The sequence below is a fragment of the Odocoileus virginianus genome, chromosome 4, assembly GCF_023699985.2.
Source record: "Odocoileus virginianus isolate 20LAN1187 ecotype Illinois chromosome 4, Ovbor_1.2, whole genome shotgun sequence".
Taxonomy (NCBI): Eukaryota; Metazoa; Chordata; class Mammalia; order Artiodactyla; family Cervidae; genus Odocoileus; species Odocoileus virginianus.
The window spans coordinates 80,937,177-80,962,679 of record NC_069677.1 but is presented as its reverse complement, the minus strand read 5'-3'; the positions used below and the strand labels follow the sequence as shown (position 1 = coordinate 80,962,679).

The window sequence follows — 25,503 nt, the reverse complement described above, 5'->3', positions numbered from 1 at the left end:
AAAACACTCAAAACCTTTCAACTCTTGTTAACACTCTGTTTAGAAGATCCAACAGGAAATAATCCAAGCACCATGGCTTATAATTGCCACTTAAGTCAAAAACAATAGCTCAAAGGCAAGTTAGTAGAAATACTTAATGCAGTGCCAAAGCATACCTCCAGCATGTATAACTGCACAAAATGGAAAATTTTTATTGTTTATATTGGAATCTATCTGACCTTCAAATTTAAGTTTTAAGTTAAAATGAAAATACAACAATGCTTACAAGTGGTAGACACTGTGTCTCCTTTTACGCATGCCAATGTTCTTAAGCTGAAATCATTTCCTACATCTGAATGATACGTAAAATAATAAGTTAAAAAATGAGGCCAATGACAGAAAGCACGATGCAAGTGCACATTTAGACCCCAGCGCCACTTGGTGACATCACTGCCTCTAATTTAAGGTAAACACATGGTTAGGGTCCAAGTGTCCACAGTGACACGTGACACAAGAGCCACAACAGGGTGCTTCCTCTCTAAAGTACACGTTTCCTTCTCAGGGCCCCTTGGGCCTGCTGTGGGGCAGGACCACTGTGGCCAGCCAGCTGGGCGGCTGCCTCCCCACATCACTGTTGAAAGGATACAGGGTCTCAAAAGGACGGAGGGGGGTGGGGGCCACCAGTGATCAGGTGAACTCACTTCAGCTGTCCACGGCCCAGGGAAACTTGTCCACAAAACATCATGGTTTAAGGGGGGTTGGGGGGGGAGGGGACCTGGAGAAATGCATTTTTGATTGAGCGAGTAGATCATAGGGAAAAGTCCTCGGGCATCGGTCACAAAACTTAGGTGAAAGTGTGTGAGATTTATGCTTAAGTGTCCTGCCACCAATTCCAGACTCTGATAACAGAGGAATGTTCATGTAATTCACCCAAACTGTACTATTCACTGGTGTCAGGATTTCCAGGTGTGCTGTTGACGGCACAGTTTCAGAAAGTGGGTGCATCTTACCAGTTGTTAACTTGGAGTAGTGTCAAGTTTGTCTGAGCAGCAATCTGTTTTTTCTCATCTTCCGTCGGGTACGGATGCTGAAAATAAAAGGAGTGTCACTGTGAACTTTAGTTTTTAAAAAAGGAACTCAAGACCATCCTGGTAAAACAGAAGCACACAAATAATTGTTAGTAAAAACTGGTGTGAACAGTGCTTTTAGCTAAAACTTAACTTTAGTCTTATATTTTTTCCCAGAAATGCCTACAACAGAATGAAGCCTTTCTCCCAGCTGCCCAAGAACACCGGTGTTGCAGCAGCTGGTGGAAGCCCAGGCAGAGGTGTTGTCCAGACGGGAGTCTGGCTCAGAGGCCACGGGGAAGGGAAGAGATGAGGTAAGAGCACTGGAAGCGGAGGGACTCTGGGGGCTCTGCCCAGAGGTGCTGCTCTAAGCACCCGACACAACTAATGGTTTTTCTATCAGCTTCACAGGTGTCATTTCAGAACCATAGACTGTATCCATTTAAAGCAGATAAATGGCTGTGTTTTGACCCACAGCACGGCAGATCATGTGATCACCCGTGCACATCCTACACAGGAATCCACGAATTCTGCACACTCACAGACGAGGAGCCCGAGCAGGGCAGGGCACACCCTACCCATCCTGGGCTGGTGGAACAGGAGGCAGCAGGAAGCGGCCTGGACCATCACGTCCAGGTGACACATTCTGTCATGGGAACTGTGAGCATGAACTGGACGGGGATGCACTGTGGTCACCTTACAGCATCTGCTAGGCTACGAGTGCTGTCAGCAGAGAACTCAGCTGGGGGCTGGGGAAGGGGTGTCTGCTATTTCTTCTTTCTTTCATGGATGACTGAGATATGTCACTTAGAAAAAACAGAATTAAACCAGAAGTAAATACAGACACACCTAGGAAATACTGCAGGTTCAGTTCCACACTACCTCATTAAATTGAATATTGCAATAAAGTGGGTCACAAATTGTTCGCTTCCAAAAAGGTATATAAGTTGTGTTTACACTATACTGTAGTCCAGTAAGTGTATAATAAGCATTTTTGTCCAAAAAAAAGTACACACCTTAATTAAAAGAAACTTTATTGTTAAAAATAACTATCATCTGAGTCGTCAGCAAGTCATGATCTCTTCACAATAGTCACATCAAAAATGACTGAGCACAGATCATTGTAACAAATATAGTAATGATGAAAGAGTTTGAAATAAATATTGCGAAAATTACCAAAACATGACCCAGAGACACAGAGCTGAGCACATGCTGTCAGGAACAGCACCGACAGATCTGATTCACGCTGAGCTGCCACAAACCTTCAACTCCCAGATGGCGACATCTGACAAGTGTGATAGGCTTGTGTCAAAATTCACAGAAGCACCAAAGGAAGGTAATTTCTATCTACAGGAATAACATGTCCAGAGGTGACTATCCTCCGCATGGGGGACCAAAGAGACATCTACTCTGAAACCTACATGCACTCAAGCCCCTCATTTTGCACTGACCAGGACCCCAGAGAGTGGGCAGCGCCAACAAAGAAGGAGGTGGGAGTGTGTTTCAGTTCTTAAGTGAGCATCCTGTGCTGGCAAAGTCACTGTGTGCCTTGGGGACAACGGAACAGCAGCAGATTCATCTCAGCAGCACTCCAATGCCTCACACTGACAGTAACTCACTTTCACTCCACAGAGGCGCGCACACGGAGCCAAATGAGAGCTTCTGGGAACAGAAATATTGTTCTTGTCCTCTAAAAAGCTCATAAAATAAAAATGTGACAGGAAGCAAGTACACAAACCAGGAAAAAAACAAAAGTAACAACTTCTGCCTAGAGTGTGAGGAAAACCACAAAGGGAGGATAAAATTTACAGGAAACGAGGGCAAGAAGACATAGAAAATGTTCACACGGGGATAAAATTGGCATTTTAAAATGAGCCTATGAGCAAGGTCTATTTTAGAAATTATTAATACATTAAAGGAAACAACAGGAAAAAACTCAATTCCATTACGTGTGTAATAGTCCAATCACTATATTATAGACGTATTCACTAGCTGTAATAATCACAGTTCATTTAGAAACACTTCCTAGTGCTTTGGGCCCTCGTTCATCATGTTAACTAGTTGCACGACCTTCCATCAAATCCATGGGTCCTGATTCACACACCACCTCATTCCCCATTATTATAATGAACATCACTGTGACATTCAAGCCATGAAATCTCCATTTCCTTCTGACTCTCTAGGACCAATCTCCAGATGAGGCTGTATTGTGGCAGACAACAGTGTTCTCCCACATGTGTGCGTGAGCTGCCCCCTCCCGCCGGGGCCCAGCGTGCAGAGCCTGACTCCAGGCAGAGGTAAGAGGCTTAGCAGTGACCAGGGCCAAGCCCCAGGGGGACACGAGGCGACAATCAGGTGCTGGCCTTGGGGCTCCCAGTCAAGGGAGGACAAAGAAGATGCCAAGGAACAACCCTGGCCTTAGCCCAGGGGGCAGGCACCTCTGGGGGAAAGGACTGTGGCGACCTGAGGGCACCACGGTGCACCGGGCAGAGGCAAGGAGGCGGGCACAGAGGATGCGGCTGCAGGGGGTGACGACGGTCGTGATGCCAATGGGCAGGTCTGGGCCCACCAGCTCAGCTCAGGAGCAGCCACGGGCAGGACTGTGGAAGAAAAACCTCGTGGATGGACATGCCTGGTGGGGAGGGGCTTCCGGCCGGCCTTCCTGGCCTCCCGCCCCTCTGGATGCCAGAGGCAGCCTCCGAATCTGACAACAAGCCCCCGCCCCCTCCTCCACCTGGACAGGCTGTAACTCAATGGATGAGCACTTTCCTACCTCCACCCACTTCCACCCCCCCCACCCCACGAAGGTCAGCCTGTCCTTCCCAACCCAGCAGCTATAACACTGTCACCCCTGAAAACTACTCAGGGTCACCCCCTCTCCTGAGTCAGGGGCATGAGGACTGGAGCTTGGGTGGGTCATAAACGAGTCTTCCCATGAAATCAACAGACCAAGCTCCACTTCACAGTCAATAGCCCATCTGCCAACCACTCTGCCCACAAGCTCAACTCCTTACCTCCCTTTCAAATCCAACATACATAAAGTGTTGAAAGTGTTAGTTGCTCAGTTACGTCTGACTCTTTGTGACCCCATGGACTGTAACTCTGCCCATGGAATTCTCCAAGCAAGAATACTGGAATAGGTTGCCATTCTCTTCTCCAGGGGATCTTCCCAACCCAGGGATTGAACCTGGGTCTCCCACATTGCAGGCAGATTCTTTACAGTCTGGGCCACCAGGTAAGCCCATAACAGATATAAAACATAACTATTTTGCAAGGTTTTGCCTGGAAGCACCATTTCTCTGCCTGCTTCTCTAATCAGCCTCACCTCCCCCCAGGTATGTTCCACAGGCAGTTTCTCTTGAAGCCCAGGCACTGTTAATATCAGCTGAACTCATTCCCTCTCACTAGTGGTATCCCTGGTTGATTTCAGTTTCCTGAAGCCTTTCCTCCAATTCTGGGTAGCCTGACCTCCTGTCTCGTGGTCTATGCACTATGGACAGTCAACAAAACACCGATTCTTAAAAACTGGCCTACCAGCCCATGTAAGTCAATGCTTCCTAGACAGTAAGCAGAAAGAAAGCATCTCGAAGCCGTGCTAACGGGGCAGTCACATCTGTTCTCACCCCGATGTGCTGAAAGAGCCAGGACCGCATCACGTTGGTGGCGTGCTTCGGCAGGACCCCCCTCTTGTTCTTAGATGAGCCGTCATCTTGATGCAAGATGCTGAGATCTTGGTTTAACTGTAACTGAAGCTTTTAAACAATTGAAAATAACGTTAGACAGCACAGAACGTGATGGCATATCCAACTGGCTTATGACTGCAGGTGGTGAGAAGAGCCAAGGCTCCGCTGGGTAAACAACTTATTTATAGTACAGGCACAAACAGTTGGACTCCGTATGGGTTAACTTTCTGAGGATTTGGTCCCCGCATTGTAACCATTTACACTCGTGTCTCAGCTATAGCGAGGGAGGCAGGTGGGACGGGCACTGAGAATCAGCCGAGTCCCCGCTCTGCAGACAGGTGAGCCCCTTCTTGTGCACACCTGTCCTCATCTCGCTGCCCGTAGCAACAGACGTGACAGCAGCCCATTTCCTAGCCTAAAAGCAGCCAATGAGAAAGGACAGGGAAGCCAGAAGTGCCACTAACTAGAGGAGCCGGGCCAGGAGAACAGGAAGTGTGGGCAGAGGGGCAGAGGGCCCGGCGACCTCAGCCCAGACAGCTCCACAGCCACTTGAGACATGGCCTCCCCTACCCTGAGCAGAGTACGAGATGCCTGTTCACTCCATCTTGGAAGGAAAAGGATGCATGTCTAACACCCTCAGATGGGGGTCCTGCCACATAAACAAGGGGAGAGAGCTTGGGGCCCTGTGCCCGCCCTGGGCGGCACCTCACTCCCAGCTGCTGCGGAGACATGGGGCCATGGTGTTCACCACCCAGACCAGGGACAAAACCAGGGCCCACGTGGCAGCCTCCACACTGGCACAGCAGGGCCGTGCCACTAGGATCCACGCTTTAACTTAGAACTTACGGATGAGGCAAACTTTATACACAAACATGCAGTAGCTTCTACAGGTCAGATTCAGTATCATATGGTCATTAACATAGTTTATAGGATTTGGAAGTTCATTTTGGAGAGTAAAATATATTTTCACTATATTACCTGTACTTCCTCCAGATTTATATCATTTTGGATAAATGAATGCCAACATTTAAACAGAATTCATGACTTAAAGGAGACATTACAACTGTATCTAAAATTTCTGAAAACTCAAGATTACTACCATGAGCATGACTATTTTCTGGGATGCATGTGTGTTTTTACTGAAGGACTGGGTAGTATGAAGCATTCTGTACACTCACGTGTGTGCGCACATGGAAAACGGACTCTTAAAACTAGTTCCACTGGGGCTGGAATGGAGCCTGAGGTGTACCTGCCTCATTTACAGCCTTCTTCATGAAATCTGACATGGGGCTCCATTTCAGTGTCACTTTTCTTGTGCAGGGTGAAAGCACATGTGGCTTCATGAACAGGGTAAGTGACAGCTGGCTGTGTCTCGACTTCACGGACACCACCAAGAGGATCTGAGGAGGCAACTAGGCTGAGGGCTTGCGAGGGGGCCAGCACGCCCAGCCCGCTGCCCTGCAGCACTGCCTCGGCCTGCACGTGGCACGGGGATTTAGAAGCCTAGGAACTTGGGTGAAAACTTAAGGAGTGAGACCCCCACCACCCCCATCATTCTCAGCGCATGTCCAGTCGGCCCCAGCCCAGCAGGAACTCGGGGCATCTCCCCAGAGAAACAGATCAGAGGCTGCAGCCTGAGCACGGCTGGAGAGCAGGAGGAGGGGCAAAGCTAGAAAGAGGCTGAGGAAGGTTTGCACAGAAGTGCAAGACCCCCACCCACTCCCGCCCCTCCCCAAGCAAGAAACCTGAGTCTGCTCCAGCAAAACTACAGAAGGAGGAGGGCAGAATTTGGAGGTCAGGCCACAGAAGAGCCAGCTACCATGGCCCACAGCCTGACAAGCAGCAGACAGCATTCATGTTTATACTGAGAAGAACAGTCAACTCTCCCCAGACACCTGAAAGCCTCTATCACAAACCGCAAGCATCAATGCAATGAACCAGGTGTGATGCAAAGGAAATGGACAGGGGACCTTCACGGATGTGATTTCAAAAAAAAAAAAAATCACAGAGGACTAAGAAGAGTCTTAGAAACTAAAACTACACTTAGTATTTTAAACTTAATAGATGGGTCGGAAGAGAACAGGAAATTTCTCAGAATGTAGATAAAAAGTGGACAGTGGGAACACAAAGACAATAGAGAAAAATCAGCAGACTCAGCTTAGCAGGTCGCGTGTCCAGTTAGTAAGGGCTCCGGGAGGACAGGATGTGCATGGAGGTGGAGGTGTCACAGAGAGTTCAGGGAAATGTCCCAGACTCAAGGATGCAAGGTCCTCGGCAGTGCCCGGCACAGAGCAGCCCAAATAGTTCTGGTAGGACCATATACACAAATTTACAGGTTTTATTACTCCCAGAGCACCCCACCAGGGCCCTCATCAAACTATTTACTCTTCTGTGAAAAACCCCACGGCGCTTGTTTCTGTGCTCCCAGCCCCGCTGCCCTGGGAGTGACAGACAGCTGGGACACGGCGGGGGTTGGGGCTGGCCAGGACCAGGGCAGAGGGGGCTCGCTCGTCAGCCATGCTGCATGCTAAGAAGGGGCTGCACTGACCTAACCCACACTCTGCACGTCTGCTCTGTAAACTAGAGGAAAACTGAGTCATATTCTCCCTTAAATGACAGCACGAATGTCATTCAAAATGTCTACAAAACAAATAAGCATGTGATTCATGAGTGCTCTTCCTCTAATTCTTCCCTATGACACTAGGAAATGCTCTGCAAGCCAGCTCTATATTCAGAGCCGTTGTAAATGGAAAACTTCAAGGAAAGCAGGCTCATGGAGGGGCGGTGGAGGAAGGGTGCTAGGGGGCCTAGCCTCACCCTCCCCGCTGCTGGGCCTGGGAAGCCACCTCGTGTTGCGGGCCCGTAGGCCCAGCAGGCCCCTTGCCCAGGCCTTCTCATACCTGCTTCTGAGTTAGGAAAACATTGACATGCCTAGGGCTGGGCCTCAAAGTGGCCAACAAGGATGTAGAAGACATCCATGCAGGCCAAAAAGAACTAACGTAAACAATGGTCTGAAATAAGTACTGACGACAGAAACACTGCTTCTGATGTAAACCCAGAGAAGTGGGGAAAAAAAACAAACAACTGCATGTGTGTCTAGAATAGAAAGGAGACTGGCCTTATTTCATCACAAAGGCAGAGAGGGCAGGAGGACTTCAAGGCGGGGCACACCACAGTATTTATAGCTCTGTCACTACTGCAAGCCCAACCCCACACCCTTAGCTAGAGGCCTGCTGTCTGCCATGAACCTCCAGGGGTCTGGGAAGGATACATCTAGGCAGCCTCCAATCTCCAGCAGTGGAGACAGCTGCACAGCCCCACGTGGTGGGGAGGGGTCCTGAGCGACCTTTTCCTCCTTCCTTAGGCTTCTCTGAACTTTGCAACAATAAGGCAGACAAAAGTGAAAGACAGGCAACACGGACATTCAGACTAACTGGGGAGGACCTGAGGAAGCAGGTCTGGGACAATGACCTTCATGCAGAGGGGAGAGGTTGAGCCCAGCTCCACCTGTACCCCACACTGTGAACACACGCCCCATCCTCCCCCTGCGCTGTGAACACATGCCCACCCCACCCCACCCTGCCCAGCCCACTTCCACGCACCTGGGAGTTCTGGATCCGAATGGTGCCAGGCGACAATGCCTGTGTCACCACTTGGCCTTGGGGAGTGACAACTGTGACAGGCTGATAGACTGTACCCCCTGGAAAGGATAAGAAAAGTTAAATCACCCCAAGCCTCAACAGTGAATACCATGCCTCAATGTACTTATGGAAGGATAAAGTCGTAGCTTACGGGCTTTGAAAATCATTTCAGACGGTCATCAGCACTTTGGCAGTTGACCTATCACTTCCAGGGTGAGCGGAGGGCAGCCAGGGCTCCTCATGAGACAGTGTGGGGGGGTGTCTGGGGGAGGTGGGGAGTCCGTGAACCCCTTGCTTGGTTCGCCTCTATTTCCTGGCACGTCTTAAAGGACTCAGGCAAAAGTATGAGATAACAGTTCTTTTTACTCTAGTTATTTCTTTCATCCAATGTGCTTTCACCTTCCTGGGGAGGTTTCCTTTTGTGTGATTATGTGGGGGTTTCAGCATCAATTTCACCCCCTCCTTCAGTGCTCTTGCCCTTTTCATGATGGTTCTGATGTGCAACATTTACTAAAAACCATCACAGGAAGGAGGACAGAGTCTGCAGTTCCTTGGTGCATCAAGAACAGGTAACCCCAGCATTAAGACTGCATTTTCATTCCTTGTCATCAATTAATAATACAACTTATGGAATTCCAGCTGAAATATTTCAAATCCTAAAAGATGATGACATGAAAGTGTTGCACTCAATATGCCAGCAAATTTGGAAAAACTCAACAACAACTTAAGATTTTCCAGGTGCTGCTAGGAGGACAATTAAAAATTGTGCTATTTAAAAATTTCAGGTGGTTTTTGCTATGTATTTTCAACTTCTATATAAAATCATTCCTTCCCATATTCTTTGACAGGGAAACACAATTTGCATAATATATTTGTTACTGAGAATTAACAAGAACCAAACATTCAAAGAGATCTAGATGCTGGTGGTCCTGGGAACTGGCATTAATTAGAAACATTGGTCATGTGCTGCTTCATTCTAACATGAAGGACTTTTTTCTGCAAAAGCTCAAGGAAAGTGTCTCTTTCCCTATCATCATACCTGCCACTGTTGCCATGGTGACATTCCCCTGCTGCAAAGCGGATGCTGGCACCACGATTCCTTGGGGGCTAAGAGTGCCTGTGATAGCACTCTGAATCTGCTGCAAGTCAGAAACACACAGCGGAGAGGTTATCAGAAAACAGAAAACCCACGGTTAACACTTCACAGCAAGTGGCATAAAGGCATCATTAATAAAGGAAAGATGCTTGAGCAAAGAGCATCATCAGATGACAAGTCTTCACAAGGCATGTGCTACATCTGTATCTGGAAACCAAGAGATGCAAAACTGACTGTTAAATATGATGATCAATATTGAGATAGGCTTTCAATTTAGCTTCCAAAGATTATCTTTCACCTCATCAGCATACTAAACACACCCTTACAGCCCTGGAGGTATAATTAGGAAGACAAAAATTACCTGATCTCATGACACATCTTCTCCATTCAACTCAGCTCAGAGTTTTCCAAGAACCAAAGCCTCCTGGACAAGATGAACTATTCAGAAGATGATGCCACAGGCTGGGGCTGTGGTGGGGTGGGGGCGCACCCTGGGCAGCAGAGTCTGTACCTGCCCTTCCCACTGTGCAGAGCACATCAGAGCCCCCAGGGTTCAGGGGTGTGGGGTGCCAGGTCTGCGCCTGGCCAACTGCAAGAGCCATGCAAATGTCTGTACCACCACACTGGAGGATCTACTCACCTGAAGCCAGATCCAAATGGGCTAATTTATCCATTTTCTGTGATGGCTGCCCTAGGAGTTGACAAAGTCAGACTCTCTGCACCTGGCTTCCAGCACTGGTATGGCACAGGGCAGGCACCCAGACATTTGAGGGGTTAAACAGCCTATGTGGATATCCTTCAGAGATAATTCCTCTGTGTGCCATCACGTCGATTTGAACATAAAAGCTCTGGTCAGTCTACATCAAGTTCGCTGCATAACTATAAAGCCACCTAAATCAGTCATCTGAGCTCCCACATCAGGACCACAGAAAAAGAGGAGCAAAATTAGACCAAAGCAAGCAGAAGGAAGGAAAATATAAAGATGAAAACAGGAATAATGAAATTGAGAATAGAAAAACAGACAAAGCAGAGATAAGAGCTGGTTCTTTGCAAAGATCAATACACTGACAAATCCCTAGTAAGACTGACAGAAAAAAAAAAATAAAGAAAGAGAAAAACAAATTACCAATAATGGGAATGAAACAGGGGAGATCATTACAGACCCTAAAGACATCAAAAGATGAAAAAAGAATACTACTGTAAACACTCAACACACATAAATTTGACATCTGCAAAGTGCAAAATGCAGCATGAAACAGATAATCTGAATAGCCTTATAACTAATAAGAAAACTGAATTAGTAATTTTAAAACTTCCAAAAAAGAAATCTCCAGGCCTAGGTAGTATCACTGGAGAATTCTGTCCAGCATTTAAAGAATTAACACCAGTTCTACATATCTCTTCCAGGAAACAGAAGAGGAGGGAATACTCTCCAATTCATTTCATGAAACTTATATTATCCTAATACCAAAGTTAGCCAAAGACTGTACCAAAGAAAAGATAACTAAAACTAAGATCATGGCTTCCTGTCCCATCACTTAATGGCAAATAGAAGGGGGAAAAATAGAAGCAGTGACATACTTTTCCTGGGCTCCAAAATCACTGCAGATGGTGACCGCAGCCACGAAATTAAAAGACACTTGCTTCTTGAAAGGAAAGCCATGACAAACCTAGACAGCATATTAAAAAGCAGGGACATCACTTTGCTGACAAAGGTCTGTCTAGTCAAAGCTATGTTTTCTCCTGTAGTCATATACGGATGTGAGTTGGACCATAAAGAAAGCTGAGTGCCAAAGAATTGATGCTTTCAAACCATGGTGCTGGAGAAGATTCTTGAGAGTCCCTTGGACTGCAAGGAGATCAAAGCAGTCAATCTTTAAGGAAATCAACCCTGAATATTCACTGGAAGGTCTGACACTGAAGCTGAAGCTCCAACACTTTGGCCACCTGATGCAAAGAGTCAACTTACTAGAAAAGACCCTGATGTTGGGAAATATTGAGGGTAGGAGGAGAAGGGGGCGACAGAGGCTGAGGTGGTTGGATGGCATCATCGATTCAACAGACATGAGTTTGAGCAAACCCCAGTAGATAGTGAAGGACAGGGAAGCCTGGGATACTGCAGTCCATGGGGTCGAAAAGAGTCAGACAAGACTTAGCAACTGAACAACAACAATTATAAAATTTATAAGGAAAGGCAAAGGAATTAGAATACCAAAAATAATTCTGAGAAAGAATAAACTAGGAGAAATCGACCTACCCAGTTTTGAGACACATATAACTGGACATGGAACAACAGACTGTTTCCAAATAGGAAAAGGAGTATGTCAAGGCTGTCACCCTGTTTATTTAACTTATATGCATAGTCCACCATGAGAAACGCTGTGCTGGAGGAAGCACAAGCTGGAATCAAGATGGCTGGGAAGAATATCAATAACCTCAGATATGCAGATGACACCACCCTTATGGCAGAAAGTAAAGAAGAACTAAAGAGCCTCTTGATGAAAGTGAAAGAGGAGAGTGAAAAAGTTGGCTTAAAGCTCAACATTCAGAAAACTAAGATCATGGCATCCGGTCCCATCACTTCATGGCAAATAGATGGGGAAACAGTGAAAACAGTGGCTGACTTTATTTTTCTGGGCTCCAAAATCACTGCAGATGGTGACTGCAGCCATGAAATTAAAAGACGCTTACTCCTTGGGAGGAAAGTTATGACCAACCTAGACAGCATATTAAAAAGCAGAGACATTACTTTGTCAACAAAGGTCCGTCTAGTCAAGGCTATGGTTTTTCCAGTGGTCATGTATGGATGTGAGAGTTGGACTATAAAGAAAGATGAGCACCAAAGAATTGATGCTTTTGAACTGTGGTGTTGGAGAAGACTCTTGAGAGTCCCTTGGATGCAAGGAGATCCAACCAGTCCATCCTAAAGGAGATCAGTCCTGGGTGTTCAGAAGGACTGATGTTGAAGCTGAAACTCCAATACTTTGGCCACCTGATGCGAAGAGCTGACCCATTTGAAAAGACCCTGATGCTGGGAGGGATTGGGGGCAAGAGGAGAAGGGGATGACAGAGGATGAGATGGCTGGATGGCATCACCAACTCAATGGTCATGGGTTTGGGTAGGCTCCAGGAGTTGGTGATGGACAGGGAGGCCTGGCATGCTGCGGTTCATGGGGTCGCAAAGAGTCAGACACGACTGAGTGACTGAACTGAACTGAATAGCAGCAGGAATCAAGACTAGACAGTCTAGATACACATAACATAGAACACAGAAATGGGCCCTACTAATATACCCGACTAATTTTTGACAATAGTGCACACGTAATTCCATGGAGTAAGTATAGCCTTTTCAACAAACAGCGCTGGAGTGAATGGACAAACATCGGCAAAAAAACAAACCTAAAAATGGGTCACAGGTTTAAATGTAAAATATAAAAATTTTAGAAAAAAAAAAGTAAGAGAAAAAATTCTTTGGAATCTAGGGTTAGAAAAAGAGTTTTTAGACTTGGCACTGAAAAGTGTGACTCATAAAAGGAGATTTGATAAATAGGACTTTATCAAAATTTAAAAGGTTTGCTCTGCAAAAGACCCTATTAAAGAGGATGAAAGATAAGCTATAGACTTGGAGAAAATATTGGCAAACAATATATCTAATGAGGGACTTGGATCTAGAATGTTCAAAGGTCAACAATTTTTTAAAAATCCAGTTGGAAAATAGGCAAAAGGCATGAGTAGACATTCTACCAAAGAGGATACACAGATGGAAATAAGCATATGAAAAGATGGCTGCCATTTCCCTGATGGCTAATGCGAAAGACAACCACAATGAAATGTTACCGCACACTTTCAATGGCTAAATACAACAGTGCTTCAACAAGGATGAAGTTGAGGACATTATGCTAAGTAAAATACACAAAAAGAAAAATGCGTCATGGTCACCCCTACACAAGGTGCCTAGGTCAGTTGAGTTCCTAGAGACATAAAGCAGGATGGTGGGGCAGGGACTGGGGGCGGGGAGGGCGAGAGGTCAGTTTCATGGGGACGGGGCTTCAGGCTGGAAGGGAGGGCGAGGGGTCAGCTTCATGGAGATGGGGCTTCTGGCTGGGAAGGGAGGGCGAGAGGTCAGTTTCATGGGGACAGGGCTTCAGGCTGGGAAGGGAGGGCGAGGGGTCAGTTTCATGGACGGGGCTTCAGGCTGGGAAGATACGTGTTCTGGGGATGATCGTGAGCATGGCTGCAAAAGCACGTGAGGCTGCTTAATACCTGAGCTGGGCACTCTAAAATGGTGAAGGTGGTAAGTTTTGTGTTATGTGTACTTTACCATAACATTTAATTTAAATAATTAAATTATTAAATTTATAAATAATTATTATTAATGATTAATTAAATAAATAATTAAATTATTAATTTAATACATTCATTTGCAAAATGAGAAACAAAGAAATGACTGGTGCTCCGCCTTGGGCTCTGGGGTAGGATGCAGACTCAGGCCAACTTGGTTCACGGCATGGAGCCCAGGCGGGCGGTTTCTCTGGCCCAAGGGGCCATGTGCGTTCCGAGCAGGGGCCATGTGTGTTCCGAGCACAGGCCATGTTCAGAGACCTGGAGGCTCCTCAGAGCAGGACAGCTGAGTACAGCTCCCCCCGCTTAGCCCCCATCTTGACAGGGCCAGTGGCCTTGGATTCCACACGCTTCACCCTTGCTGACACCGCGGTGACCCAGCAGGCATGCAGCCCTGACATAAATACCTGGGACTGGACGGGCGAGTATGGGCTGCCAGGTTCCCCACTCAGGAGAGTCTCGCTGTTCATCTTCGTTTTTAGACAAGCAATATAGCGACTGCAGAAATCTTTGCACAGCTCATTAACCTTTTCCAGTTCAAGAAGATGAATACGCAGAACCTGGATGGCTTTTACCATCTAGAAGCAAGAAAATCAAAACTTTCAGACAAGAACCAGGGAGCACGGGGGTAAGCAGCCATCATTACCACATAAGTCTCCTGTACAGACATGGCCGCTTGAGCTGCCAGGACCAGGAGCAGGAAGACATCAGAGTCTCAGAACCACCAAGCACTTCAGCTGCGCTGACCTGTGGCTTGGTGTCGGGCTCACTTGGTGAGTAAAGGGGGAAGCCTGCCTCCCAGATGGCAGGCATAGTCTGGGAGCTGCCGGGCTCAACCTCAGTCCCCTTGGGTGACTCACCCTGGCTCTGCTCCTGTTCCTTCATCTGTAAACGAGGATGAATCTGGACCTACATCCCAGGTGGTTTTTTATTTTGAAGAAGTTCAACTTACCAACTCTGCTTGCAATGGATTCTGCTTTTGGTGTCAAGTCTAAGAACTCTCTGCCTGGCCCTAGATTTGCCCCAGATTTTAAAGATTTTCTCTTACAGTTTTCCTAAAAAGTTCTTCAGTTTTATACACAGGCACTAAATTTGGGAGTAATTTGCCTCCCAGAAGAACATAACATGGACACTAGTGATGACCCAGTACCACAAACACCATTTCCTGTGACCCCACCGCCTAAACCTCAGCTCCATCCCCGTGACCTTGGTGGCAGCGGTTCATGCACCTCCATGGAATGAGCCAGCCAGCCAGCTGATGCCGAGAATGACCACGCACCAGCCCCGCTGGCCCTGTGTGAGGCGTCAGGCAGGAGGGCCCCGGTCCCTGCCAGCCTGGCCCACGCTGGCAGTCCTGCTCCCTGCTCACTGATGGCAGCACACGGAGGGCCAGAGGCAGAGAGTGCACATGGCCTTCATCCCCAGAGGGCGGGCGCTGTTGGTTCCATTTCCAAGATGAGCACACAGACTCAAAGTCAGACACCTCGTCTAGAAAGTCTATCTAGCTGTAAGGGTGGATACACACCGAGAAGTTAAAAACAACACCTACACCAGGGCAGTTTATTCAGGGAAGTTTTTCCAAAAACCATTCCCTGCTGATGAGGGGCCTCGGGCTGTGGTCTGAGAGCTGGCCGACTCCTGCGGGGATCTGGTGGAAGAATGCGTCCCAGACACAGGTTACCAGAGCTGCCAGTGCTGAAGGGCACGGCTCCTCTGGGGCACTGCAGCGACGTCATCCCAAGGAACACTCCACTGCCTTCAAAAAGCACAGAGAACCCAACGCTTCGGAGCAATGCACCTGGGAGGAAGCGCCCTCATGAGCCGGGCTGGCTTCGGACAGAAAGGCCAAGGGAGGCCGTGAGGGGTGCCAGAGGCTTTGTTAAGCTGGTCCCAGCCCCCTCCACCCCGGGTCTTCACACAGCCCACCACCACTGCTGGCCTCCAGAGCAATGCCAGGGTCCACGATCAGGGAAGAGCTGAGAGCTGAAGCCAGGCAGGGGGCACGACGATCCCGGAGGACCTTCCCAAACACTCGGGAGGGACTGAACTCCTGGCCCACTCAGGTCACAGGCCCAAGCCATCTGGTTGGATTACTACAGGAAGGGGTCACTGGAGAATGCTGGAGACCTGGCTGATCTCAAGAATTGGAAAATCCCCCTCTTCAGCAAAACCAAAAACAATCCAAAGTTCTAATTAGAAATGTACAATTTATTGAACAGATTAAATATAGAAGAAATAAAAAAGAAAACCACAAATTTTACTTACTAAATTGTCAGTTTCTGGATCTTCACAGAAGAAGGGCTTTCCTTCCTTCTCCTGCTTCCTCACGAAGTTCTCAATGTCCACATCGAAACTGGCAGAAGTCGTGCCTTCTGAGCCCTGTGTAGACTGCTCACATTTTTCAAACAACAAAGCTAATAATGGAAATAGTGGATGCCTGGGGAGAAAAAAAAGTTAAAATATGTGTTCTACATTTTCATGAAAATGCCTTAGTATGTATATATGCACTGTTTTATATAAGAGCTTTGCTGAGATATAATTCACATGCCACACAATTCACCCACTTACAGTTTATAATTCAGTGGATTTTAGTATATTCACAGAGTTGTGCAACAACCACCATAGTCAATTTTAAAATATGTTCAACACACCAAGGAAACCCTGTAGCTGTTAGTAGTCACTCTCTATTCTCCCCCAAACCTCAGCCCCAGGTCACCATTAATCTGCTGTCTTACAGATTTGCCAGTCCTAGACATTTTTTACAAATGGAGCCATATATTTTGTGACCTTCAGTGTCTGACTTCTTTCACTTAGCATGATGTTCTCAAGGCTTGTCAGTGTTGGAACATGTATCAGTCAGTACTCCATTCTTTTTTCTGGCCATGTAATATTCCATTGTATGGTTAACACCAGTTGGATAATTCTGAATTTACATTAGATCCATATTCCATTCTGAGTAGATTTTTGTACAGGATGTGAGGTTAGGGCAAGGACCTTCTCTCTACTCACTGATGTCCAGTTGTCCCAGCACCATTCTACCTCTTCTCCACTGAGAAAATCAAGTAGACAAACTCTTCCAACTTCATTCTTTCTCAAAATTGTTTTTAGCAGGTCTAGTTCTTTGGCTTCCATATAAAATTTACAATCAACTTGTCTATATGTATAAATACATCCTGCTAAGATTTTCATTGGAACTGCTGCAGAGCTAAAGATCAATTTTAGGACATCTTTACTATCTTGAATCTTCCAATCCATGAACATGGTATGCCCATTATTAAGGATTTCTTCGATTGCTTGCATGGGCATTTTACAGTTTTCAGCATAAAGTTTCTGCATGTGTTTTGTCAGATTTACACCAAAAATTTTTTGGAGCTCTTGTAATGGTATCATCTTTGTAATTTCAGTTTTCAATTGTACACTATTGGTATAAAAATAGGATTGGTTTCTATGTGTTGCTGTTGCAACCTGTGACCTTACTAAACTCAATTGTTTCGTTCTGGAAGTTCTTTGGTAAACTTAGGGGTTTTTTATACATAGACAATCATGTCATAAAGCCAATTTTATTTCTGCCTTTCTAACTGGCTATGTCTTTTCCTTGTCTTGCCTCACTGAACTGGCTAAACTTCTGTCACAGAGATGAGCAGGAGGAGTCAGGGTGGGCACCTCTGCCTTGTCCCCAGACCTGGGGAAAACATTCCACCTCCACCATTAAGCATGATGTGAGCTATAGGGTTTCTGTAGTTTCCCTGCGTCAGGTTAGGCAAGCTCCCCTCTATGACCGCTGCACTGACGGTTTAGTCATAACTAAAATAGCTGTTAGCTTCTGCCAAATGCTTCTTGGCATCACTGGATAGGATCATGTCACGTGGCTCACTGGTTGATCTCTGAATGATGAACCAGTCTTGCTTCCTGGGATAAACTCCACCTGGTCACTAATATTCTTCTCTTTCCATGCTGCTTGACTTTGTTAATATTTTACTAATGACTTTTATGCCAAAGTTCATGAAGCATAATGACTGGTCTTCACTTTTCTTTTTCTGTATTGTCTTTGTCTGGCTTTGGTACCAGAGTTGATGCTCCATTCATAAGGTGAGCTCAGAAGCACCCCCTCTTTTTCTGTTTACTGGGAGAAATTGGGTAGACTTGCTGTTTTTCCTTCTTTGTGGTAGAAATCTCTAGTACAACCATCTGGGCTTAAAGACTGCTTTTTGTAAGGTTGACTAAATATAGACTTATATTCCAAAACTTAAAAAAAAAATGATACGAGAAATAACATGGTAACCTGAGAAAAATTTCACCCCAGCATTATCACATTCCACCCCACTACTCTGCCCCGCCCACAGCTCACTTCCGGTTTAACCAGGTTTCCCTCCTCACTACTCCTCTGAACAAACACCCACGGACTCCACATCTCACCACTACCTATAAATGGCCTGCTTGTCTGCATCCATTGGTGTCTGGGACCCCACAGGGGGAGGGCTCACTCCTTCCACATCTGGTTCAGAGCAGTTAGGGTCTTGCTCCGTTTTTAACTCTGTGACTACTTGCATCTGTGAGAGGAGGAAGAATATTTTTGTTACTAAAAACAAAATAAGTTGCTGCTAAGTATTCTATTCTCAAAGCAGTGGAATGGCAAACTGCCAGACGGTTATATAACTGGCAATAGTACGTAAGGAATACTACCTACCAACAAAGCTCCTTTGAATGTGTTAATAATATGCTTTTAAATGGCTAAAAAAAATAGAAGGTCAGATTTCCAAACCATTTAAAAATTGAGAGGCATGATGTGTGAAACACTTATTATTTTCAAAACCTCTGAAGGGACCCGGTGCATCTGACCCGTCCGCCTCTCTTTGCTGTAACATCCTCACAGTGGGTAAGGCTGTGGTTGGAGAAGGATAAACAGTCCATGCTCTCAGCTTGTCACAAAAACAACTCAAGCCCAAGACACTCCATATGTGTGATGGGGCTGGAATTCTCCCTTACCTGTCCTTAAACTCAGGAATACAAAAGGTATAAAACTTTAAGGAAAGTCATTGCATCTAGAAAGCAAAGGCCAGCTGTGTTTAAAGAAACCGTTTTAAACACAAGAGGAAGTCTTAAAGCTATTATCATTGAAATTGCTTTGGCTGGCTGTGCTTTTCGGAACTTAGGGGAAGAATATTTAAATCCCTAAACATAAAAGAAATCAGTTTACAAATAAAACAAAACCACTCCATTAACTTCTCTTATCCCTGAGCAGATCAGTGCCCTGGCTTCTTCAGGGCTGGGGTGTCTGGGGTCTACCTGCCCCGCCCCCGGCTGCTACCTCTTGCCCCTCAAGGAGGCAGACTCTTGGAGGAGCCTGGCCGGGGGGCCCGGGCCGCAGCCCTGCAGCCTGGCTCAGGCTTTGTTCTCGTCTCTCCTACAGAACAGAGCCAGCAGGTCACTCCATGATGCCTCTGGATGAAACAGCATACTTGGGAATAGTTTCTCTCTAAAAAATAAACCAAAACCGAAAGCAACTGACTGAAGCCCAATCAAACACAGTATCTCTGGAGAGAAGTCTGACAGTATTATTTTTAAAAAAGCTTAAGATTTATTTCAGAATTTTAAAAAATGATTGTGAAAAAAGAGAAATCTAACTCTTTGCCCTCAGAGGGCTGTCTAAGTAGACGTGGTCGGTCTATACTGTAGAAAATTAAATGCTTACTGGAAGGAACGCTCACAATAGTTTTCCACATCCTGGGAGGTGCGGAGATATTACAAGCACTGGCCCAGCCCTCCCTGGACTCACTGTCTCAGGGTGGGGGTCAGCTGCGGGGGCAGTGGAGGTGAGAGCATGTGAGGGTCCAGGGTCCCCAGGGCATGGAGCCCGCAAGAAGCCGCCACAGGGACGCCATTAGATGTGCCTCTGAGAAACAAAATCACTTGGAAATAGCAGAGGACTTGGTGAAGGGAGCAACCTGAAACTGAATTCCCCATCTCTGAGAAGGAAAAACACTTAATGTGAAAAGTCAACAAAAACAAAATTGCTGTGATGAGAAACATCCCAGGAAGGGCACAGAACTGTCCATCAAGGAGAGCCCTAACTTGGAAAGGGGGGGGGGGCACAGCCTCCAAATCTCACCACGTGGGGAGGGACAGGTGGGTGAGGTGCCCCAGGCTCGGGCACTCCCGAAACCCTCAAGCAGGGAGCCGGGTATCGTGACTGCCGCCTGCAGGGATAGGAAAAGCACAGACAGAACCCCCGTGCCATGAGATGAGTCCCCTCCACCGTCCACATCTGGGGACAGAAACCGAGGAGATGGTCCGGCTCCCCTCAGACCAGCAAGCGGGCAACACGGGAATCTGCGATCATCAGCACAACCAGCTTGTCTGTAAAACCGACAGTTACTAACACCAACATTAAAAAGGTAAATTCCCAAGAAACTCTGATTTAGGGGACTCAAAATTACTGAATCTTGGTGTCATTTAGGAAGCAACTTGAACAATTCTACACCTAATCTTTCGGAGCAGTAAGATATAATAAATGCATTGAGCGTTTAACATTGAACCTGCACCCGCAGGGAAACGTGTGTGAACACGCAGGCACTGCTGGTGCCCCAGCGCCAGGTCGGAGGCCCGCGTGGGGTGTGGGATGGAACCTGCACCCGCAGGGAGACGCGTGTGAACACACAGGCGCTGCGGGTGCCCCAGCACCAGGTCGGAGGCCCACGTGGGGTGTGGGATGGAACCTGCACCCGCAGGGAGACGCGTGTGAACACACAGGCGCTGCGGGTGCCCCAGCGCCAGGTCGGAGGCCCACGTGGGGTGTGGGATGGAACCTGCACCTGCAGGGAGACGAGTGTGAACACGCAGGCGCTGCAGGTGCCCCAGCGCCAGGTCGGAGGCCCACGTGGGGTGTGGGACGGAACCTGCACCCGCGGGGAGACGCGTGTGAACACGCAGGCACTGCTGGTGCCCCAGCGCCAGGTCAGAGGACTGCGTGGGGTGTGGGATGGAACCTGCACCCGCAGGGAGATGTGTGTGAACACGCAGGCGCTGCTGGTGCCCCAGCGCCAGGTTGGGGGCCCGCGTGGGGTGTGGGACGGAACCTGCACCCGCAGGGAGACGAGTGTGAACACGCAGGCGCTGCAGGTGCCCCAGCGCCAGGTCGGAGGCCCACGTGGGGTGTGGGACAGAACCTGCACCCGCGGGGAGACGCGTGTGAACACGCAGGCACTGCTGGTGCCCCAGCGCCAGGTCAGAGGACTGCGTGGGGTGTGGGATGGAACCTGCACCCGCAGGGAGATGTGTGTGAACACGCAGGCACTGCTGGTGCCCCAGCGCCAGGTTGGGGGCCTGCGTGGGGTGTGGGATGGAACCTGCACCCGTAGGGAGATGTGTGTGAACACGCAGGCGCTGCTGGTGCTCCAGCGCCAGGTCGGAGGCCCACGTGGGGTGTGGGACACGGGCAAGCGCTCACTTGTTGCCCATCTGGATAGCTGTCTATGCTCAGTGTCTGTGTCGCCATCATGGTGAAAGAATTCCTTATAAAACATCAGATCGTCTTGAGTCAAACGCAAATGGTGTCTGGGAAAACAAAAGCAGAGATGCATTAGTCACTAAGTCAGAGCATTGCTGTCCCCTTACTCCATAGAGCCCATATACCTTTTAAAATACATATTTCCACATGAGAAATAAAAACCACCCTTCACTACAGTCTAAGACAAATATTATGCAGCACTCCGCACCTGCCTGGTAATCATACATTAGTACCTGCCTGGCCGGATGTGTCAGCTTGTTTGCAGGCATTTGGGTCTCTTCCTCACTCACTGAGCAACACCTAGTAATGTCTACATGTGCAGGACACTGTCCTGGGCCCTGGGGCTTTCCCAGGACCACAAAAGGAGGGACACCAGGCAGCACATGGGAGACTTGGGCAGGGAAACACGACAGAGGGTGAGCGTGCAGCTGCCGGGTCCCAGGGCCATGTGACAGGGCAGGTACACAGACAATGAGCCTGCCAGGAGGCCAGTCTTAGGCAGGAAGGACACAGGAGGGCTTGGAGAGGCTGCGCCAGGCATCGGCTCACATCCGCATGCAATGCAGAGGTGGACACTGTCATCTGCCTGCCAGTGCACACTCGGTAAATGAGACGAGGGAAATAGGTGGGGACAGAGGATGATGGGGGCAGAGGCAGCTGCCCGCCACCCACAGGCAGTGGGGGGAGGGGGGTGCTGTGTGCAGGGGGGCAGCAGGGTGGGGGCGCTGTGGGGACACAGAGCAGGTCACACCTGCTCACGGTCCAGGTGAACACTGTGGTCTTCCTGGGGGGACAGGAAGTCCTGGGAAGGTGTGAGCAGGAGGGTGCTGAGGCTTCAGCTCAGGACAGTCCCTCTGATGGTGTGCAGGGTGAGCTGAATGACTGAGAAGCCAAGGAGGGTAGGAGCATGTGGACAAGAGCCTCGGGAGCGTGCAAAGGGTCTGGGCTGGGCGTGGAAAGGGTCGGGAGAGTTGATGGTTCTCACCTGAGCAACCGGCTGAGCAGAGCCGCATGTCCCGAGGTGGAGTTGACTGTGGGGAGCAGGTTCTGTGACCTGGGGGGAGAGAGCAAGAGACGGGACATTGCAAGCTTGAGGGGCTTCTCAACATCCACGAGGGAACCTGAACAAGCGAGGCTGGGCCACAGAGACAAGCCCAGTAGCCATCATGGTGTGGCCAGCACGTGCAGAGGTCCGACGTGTCCTCCAGGAGGGCCCAGGTCCTGCCCCAGGCCTGCACACGGGGCCTTACTTAGACACAGGGTCTTCACAGATGTCATCATGTTAGGGGTGTTCTGAAAAGAGGGGGGAGCGGAGAGGCTCTAAGGGGCAGCCAGGTGAACCCCTGTGAATCGGAAGCAGAGACTGGAGTGACACTGACATAAGCCAAGGACTGCTGGAGCCAGCCGGTCCTGAGGGGACCGAGCCGCTCACTGACTGGTGTCCCCGACAGCAGCTTCTGGGCAGCTCTGCCACGTTCCCTACGGCAGACCCGGACGAAACACAGCAGAGGCCCTAGAGCGTTCCGGACAGACGACCAAGACCACAGCCACGTCGGTCTCGGCTGGAAGCCAATTCACCAAGGGCTCTCTTGAGGACCCACCAGCGGGGGAACACACTGCAGCCAAGCCCACTGCTGCCCGATCCAAGTCGTGGGGGTCACACTTCCACTCTTTCAACTTCGGGGGCTTTCAGAATGCCCACAATGAATACTGGGGACAAGTCAAAATTTTATCAACAGAATATATAGATGTGCAGTCTTCTCACTACCAAATCTGGTTAAACCTTCAATATGGGACCTAACTGGGTACAACTGTTCTAAAGGAGAATTTTGAAATTTGTGTGAAAATACGTGCTCTGTCTACAATGGAAGGAAGTGGAAGAAGTGGGCGGGGTGGGGGGAAGCAACTCCATGTGACTAACATTTCACTGAGTAAAGATGGGGGAAAGAGTGCCAAGGTGACCGACACTGCCCCAGGACTCCAAGAAGCCAGGAAGCAGCAGCCAGCAGATGGCGCTGTCCGCGCGAAAGGGCGGTCCAGGCCCAGGCCAGCCCGCGGCACTGTCCACAGGTGATCAATCCCAGGCAGCAGCAGAACGATCCTCCACCTGGGCAGTAACACTGACTGGCAGCTGCGGGCGGGCAGCGGAATTCACGGGGTTCACCCCAGCAGAGCTGCTTGGGCACAGGAGGAAGTGTCTGCTCTGGTCAAGGCCTCTGCCAAGCTGCTCAGCTGTTACAGGCCCTCCCAGATCACAGATAGGCCCTCCCCTATTGCACAGAAAAGTAAGTTTCTATTATGTTCAAACTCAAACAACAGTATCTTCACTTTTTTTTGAAGAGATTATATTCCATTTATAGTTACTTAAAAATACTGGCTATATTCCCTGTGCTGTGCGATATATCCTTGAATCTTAGTTTATTTTTAAAAAATATTTATCTATTGCTTATTTGGCTGTGCCAGGCCTCAGTTGCAGGATTCGGGATCTTTAGTAGTGGCACATGAACTCTTAAGTTGCAGCATGTGGGATCTTGTTCCCAGGCCAGGGATCAAACCTGGGCCCCCTGCATTGGGAGTGCAGAGTCTTAGCGAAGATAGGGACGTGCCTATCTTGTCCATATTACACCTAGTAGATTGTGTCTCTTAATCCCCTACCTCTATTTGCCTTTCTCCTCTCCCTGCTGGTAACCACTAGTTTGATCTCTGTATCTGTAAATCTGCTTCTCTTTTGTTATATTCACTAGTTTTATTTCTTAGATTCCACATATAAGAGAACCATGCAGTATTTGCTTCTTATTTCACTAAGCATAATATCCCCCATGTCCACCCATATTATCTCAAAAGGCAAATTTTCATTTTTTATGGCTGATAAATATTCCATTGTATACATGTACCACTTCTTCTACCTACTCATCTGCTGATGGATGCTTAGGCTGCTTCCACATCTTCGCTATTGTAAATAGTGCTGCTGTGAACATCTGAATCAGTGTTTTCACTTTCTTCAGATACATGCCCAGGAGTGGGATTGCTGGATCACACGGTAGCTCTGTTTTCAGTTTCCTAAGGAACCGCCATACTGTTCTCCACTGTGGCTGCACCAATCCACATTCCTACCAACAGTGCACACAGGTCCCCTTTCCTCCGAGTGTCCTCACTACTTATCGTCATGTGAGGCTCCAACATACAAGTTGGAGAACCACCAGCCCAACAGACATACAACACCTTGGTATTCAAGGGCAATATGACATGCGCTTTATTTTATTCTACAAGTTTCATCCAGTTAAAAGAGAACACATTAATGGAAACTGTCACTTTAATACCCTTTTAAGAGTCCAGCCAGAATAATATAAATGAAGAAAGTGCAACTTTCCAAATTTCATGCACAGAAATCTTAAAACTAAAAGTAATTTAAAAAGTACAAAATTTAAAACAATACATCCTTTTTCAGCTGGAAATTAAATCTAAAGGAGCAGTGTGCCGCTTTGCTAGCAAAGATGAAGTGAAACCTGCCACTCTGAAGGAGTCCTAGGTCCAACAAATAGTGAAAGCAATTTGTCAGAAAGCAATCTGACCATATGTATTTGAAGGGCATGCTCAATCACTAATTCATGACCAATTCTTTGTGACCCCATGGACTGTAGCCCACTAGGCTCTTCTGTCCATGAGATGTCCCAGTAAGAATACTGGATGGGTTGCCATTTCCTTCTCCAGAGGATCTTCCCGAACCAGTGACCAAACCCACGTCTCCTGTATTGGCATGCAGATTCTTTACCACTGAGCCACCAGAGAAGCCCCGACCATATGTATACATACTAAGTCACTTTAGTCACGTCCAACTCTTTGCAACACTATAGACTGCAGCCTGCTATGGTCACCTATTAAAAAAAAGTTACAATCTTCTCAAAGTCAGCTAAGAAGACAGCATTAGTGTTGTGACCTTGAAGGCAGACAAAAGTACGAAATGTGAGCCAAATCTAACAGGCATTTTAACATTTCTGAGCATTCTAGTCCAGGACAACTGACAAATTAGGGAAGAACCAGAGGTAGACAGAGTGGCCAAGCCCCACCAGGTGGACAAGACCTTCCTGCTCAAAGCAGATGGGAAGGTCTGAACTGGCTCAGTCCACAGGAACCGGAAGAAGAGGTGCAGCATGTGTATTAAAGGAGGCCCCAGCTTGGCAGCACCCCA

At 48.0% G+C, this 25,503-nt stretch overlaps 1 protein-coding gene across 4 annotated transcripts in view; it reads right to left on the bottom strand.

Annotated features, from left to right (window-relative positions):
- PKNOX1 (PBX/knotted 1 homeobox 1) overlaps positions 1-25,503 on the bottom strand; it is a 45,068-nt gene that overhangs the window by 5,014 nt on the left and 14,551 nt on the right. Inside the window, exons 2-10 of one of the 4 annotated variants that reach the window (XM_070466839.1) lie at positions 22,300-22,368; positions 21,255-21,361; positions 18,230-18,357; positions 16,073-16,244; positions 14,215-14,385; positions 9,410-9,509; positions 8,332-8,429; positions 4,670-4,798; positions 990-1,066 (exon numbers count right to left, since the gene is read on the bottom strand). In XM_070466839.1, coding sequence (XP_070322940.1) covers positions 990-1,066; positions 4,670-4,798; positions 8,332-8,429; positions 9,410-9,509; positions 14,215-14,385; positions 16,073-16,244; positions 18,230-18,357; positions 21,255-21,305 — 926 coding nt within the window. In that variant the 5' untranslated portion in view covers positions 21,306-21,361; positions 22,300-22,368. Of the gene's footprint in view, positions 1-989; positions 1,067-4,669; positions 4,799-8,331; positions 8,430-9,409; positions 9,510-14,214; positions 14,386-16,072; positions 16,245-18,229; positions 18,358-19,916; positions 20,159-21,254; positions 21,362-22,299; positions 22,369-25,503 lie in introns of those variants that run through there. The other 3 variants (XM_070466840.1, XM_070466837.1, XM_070466838.1) reach the window with 3 other exon arrangements.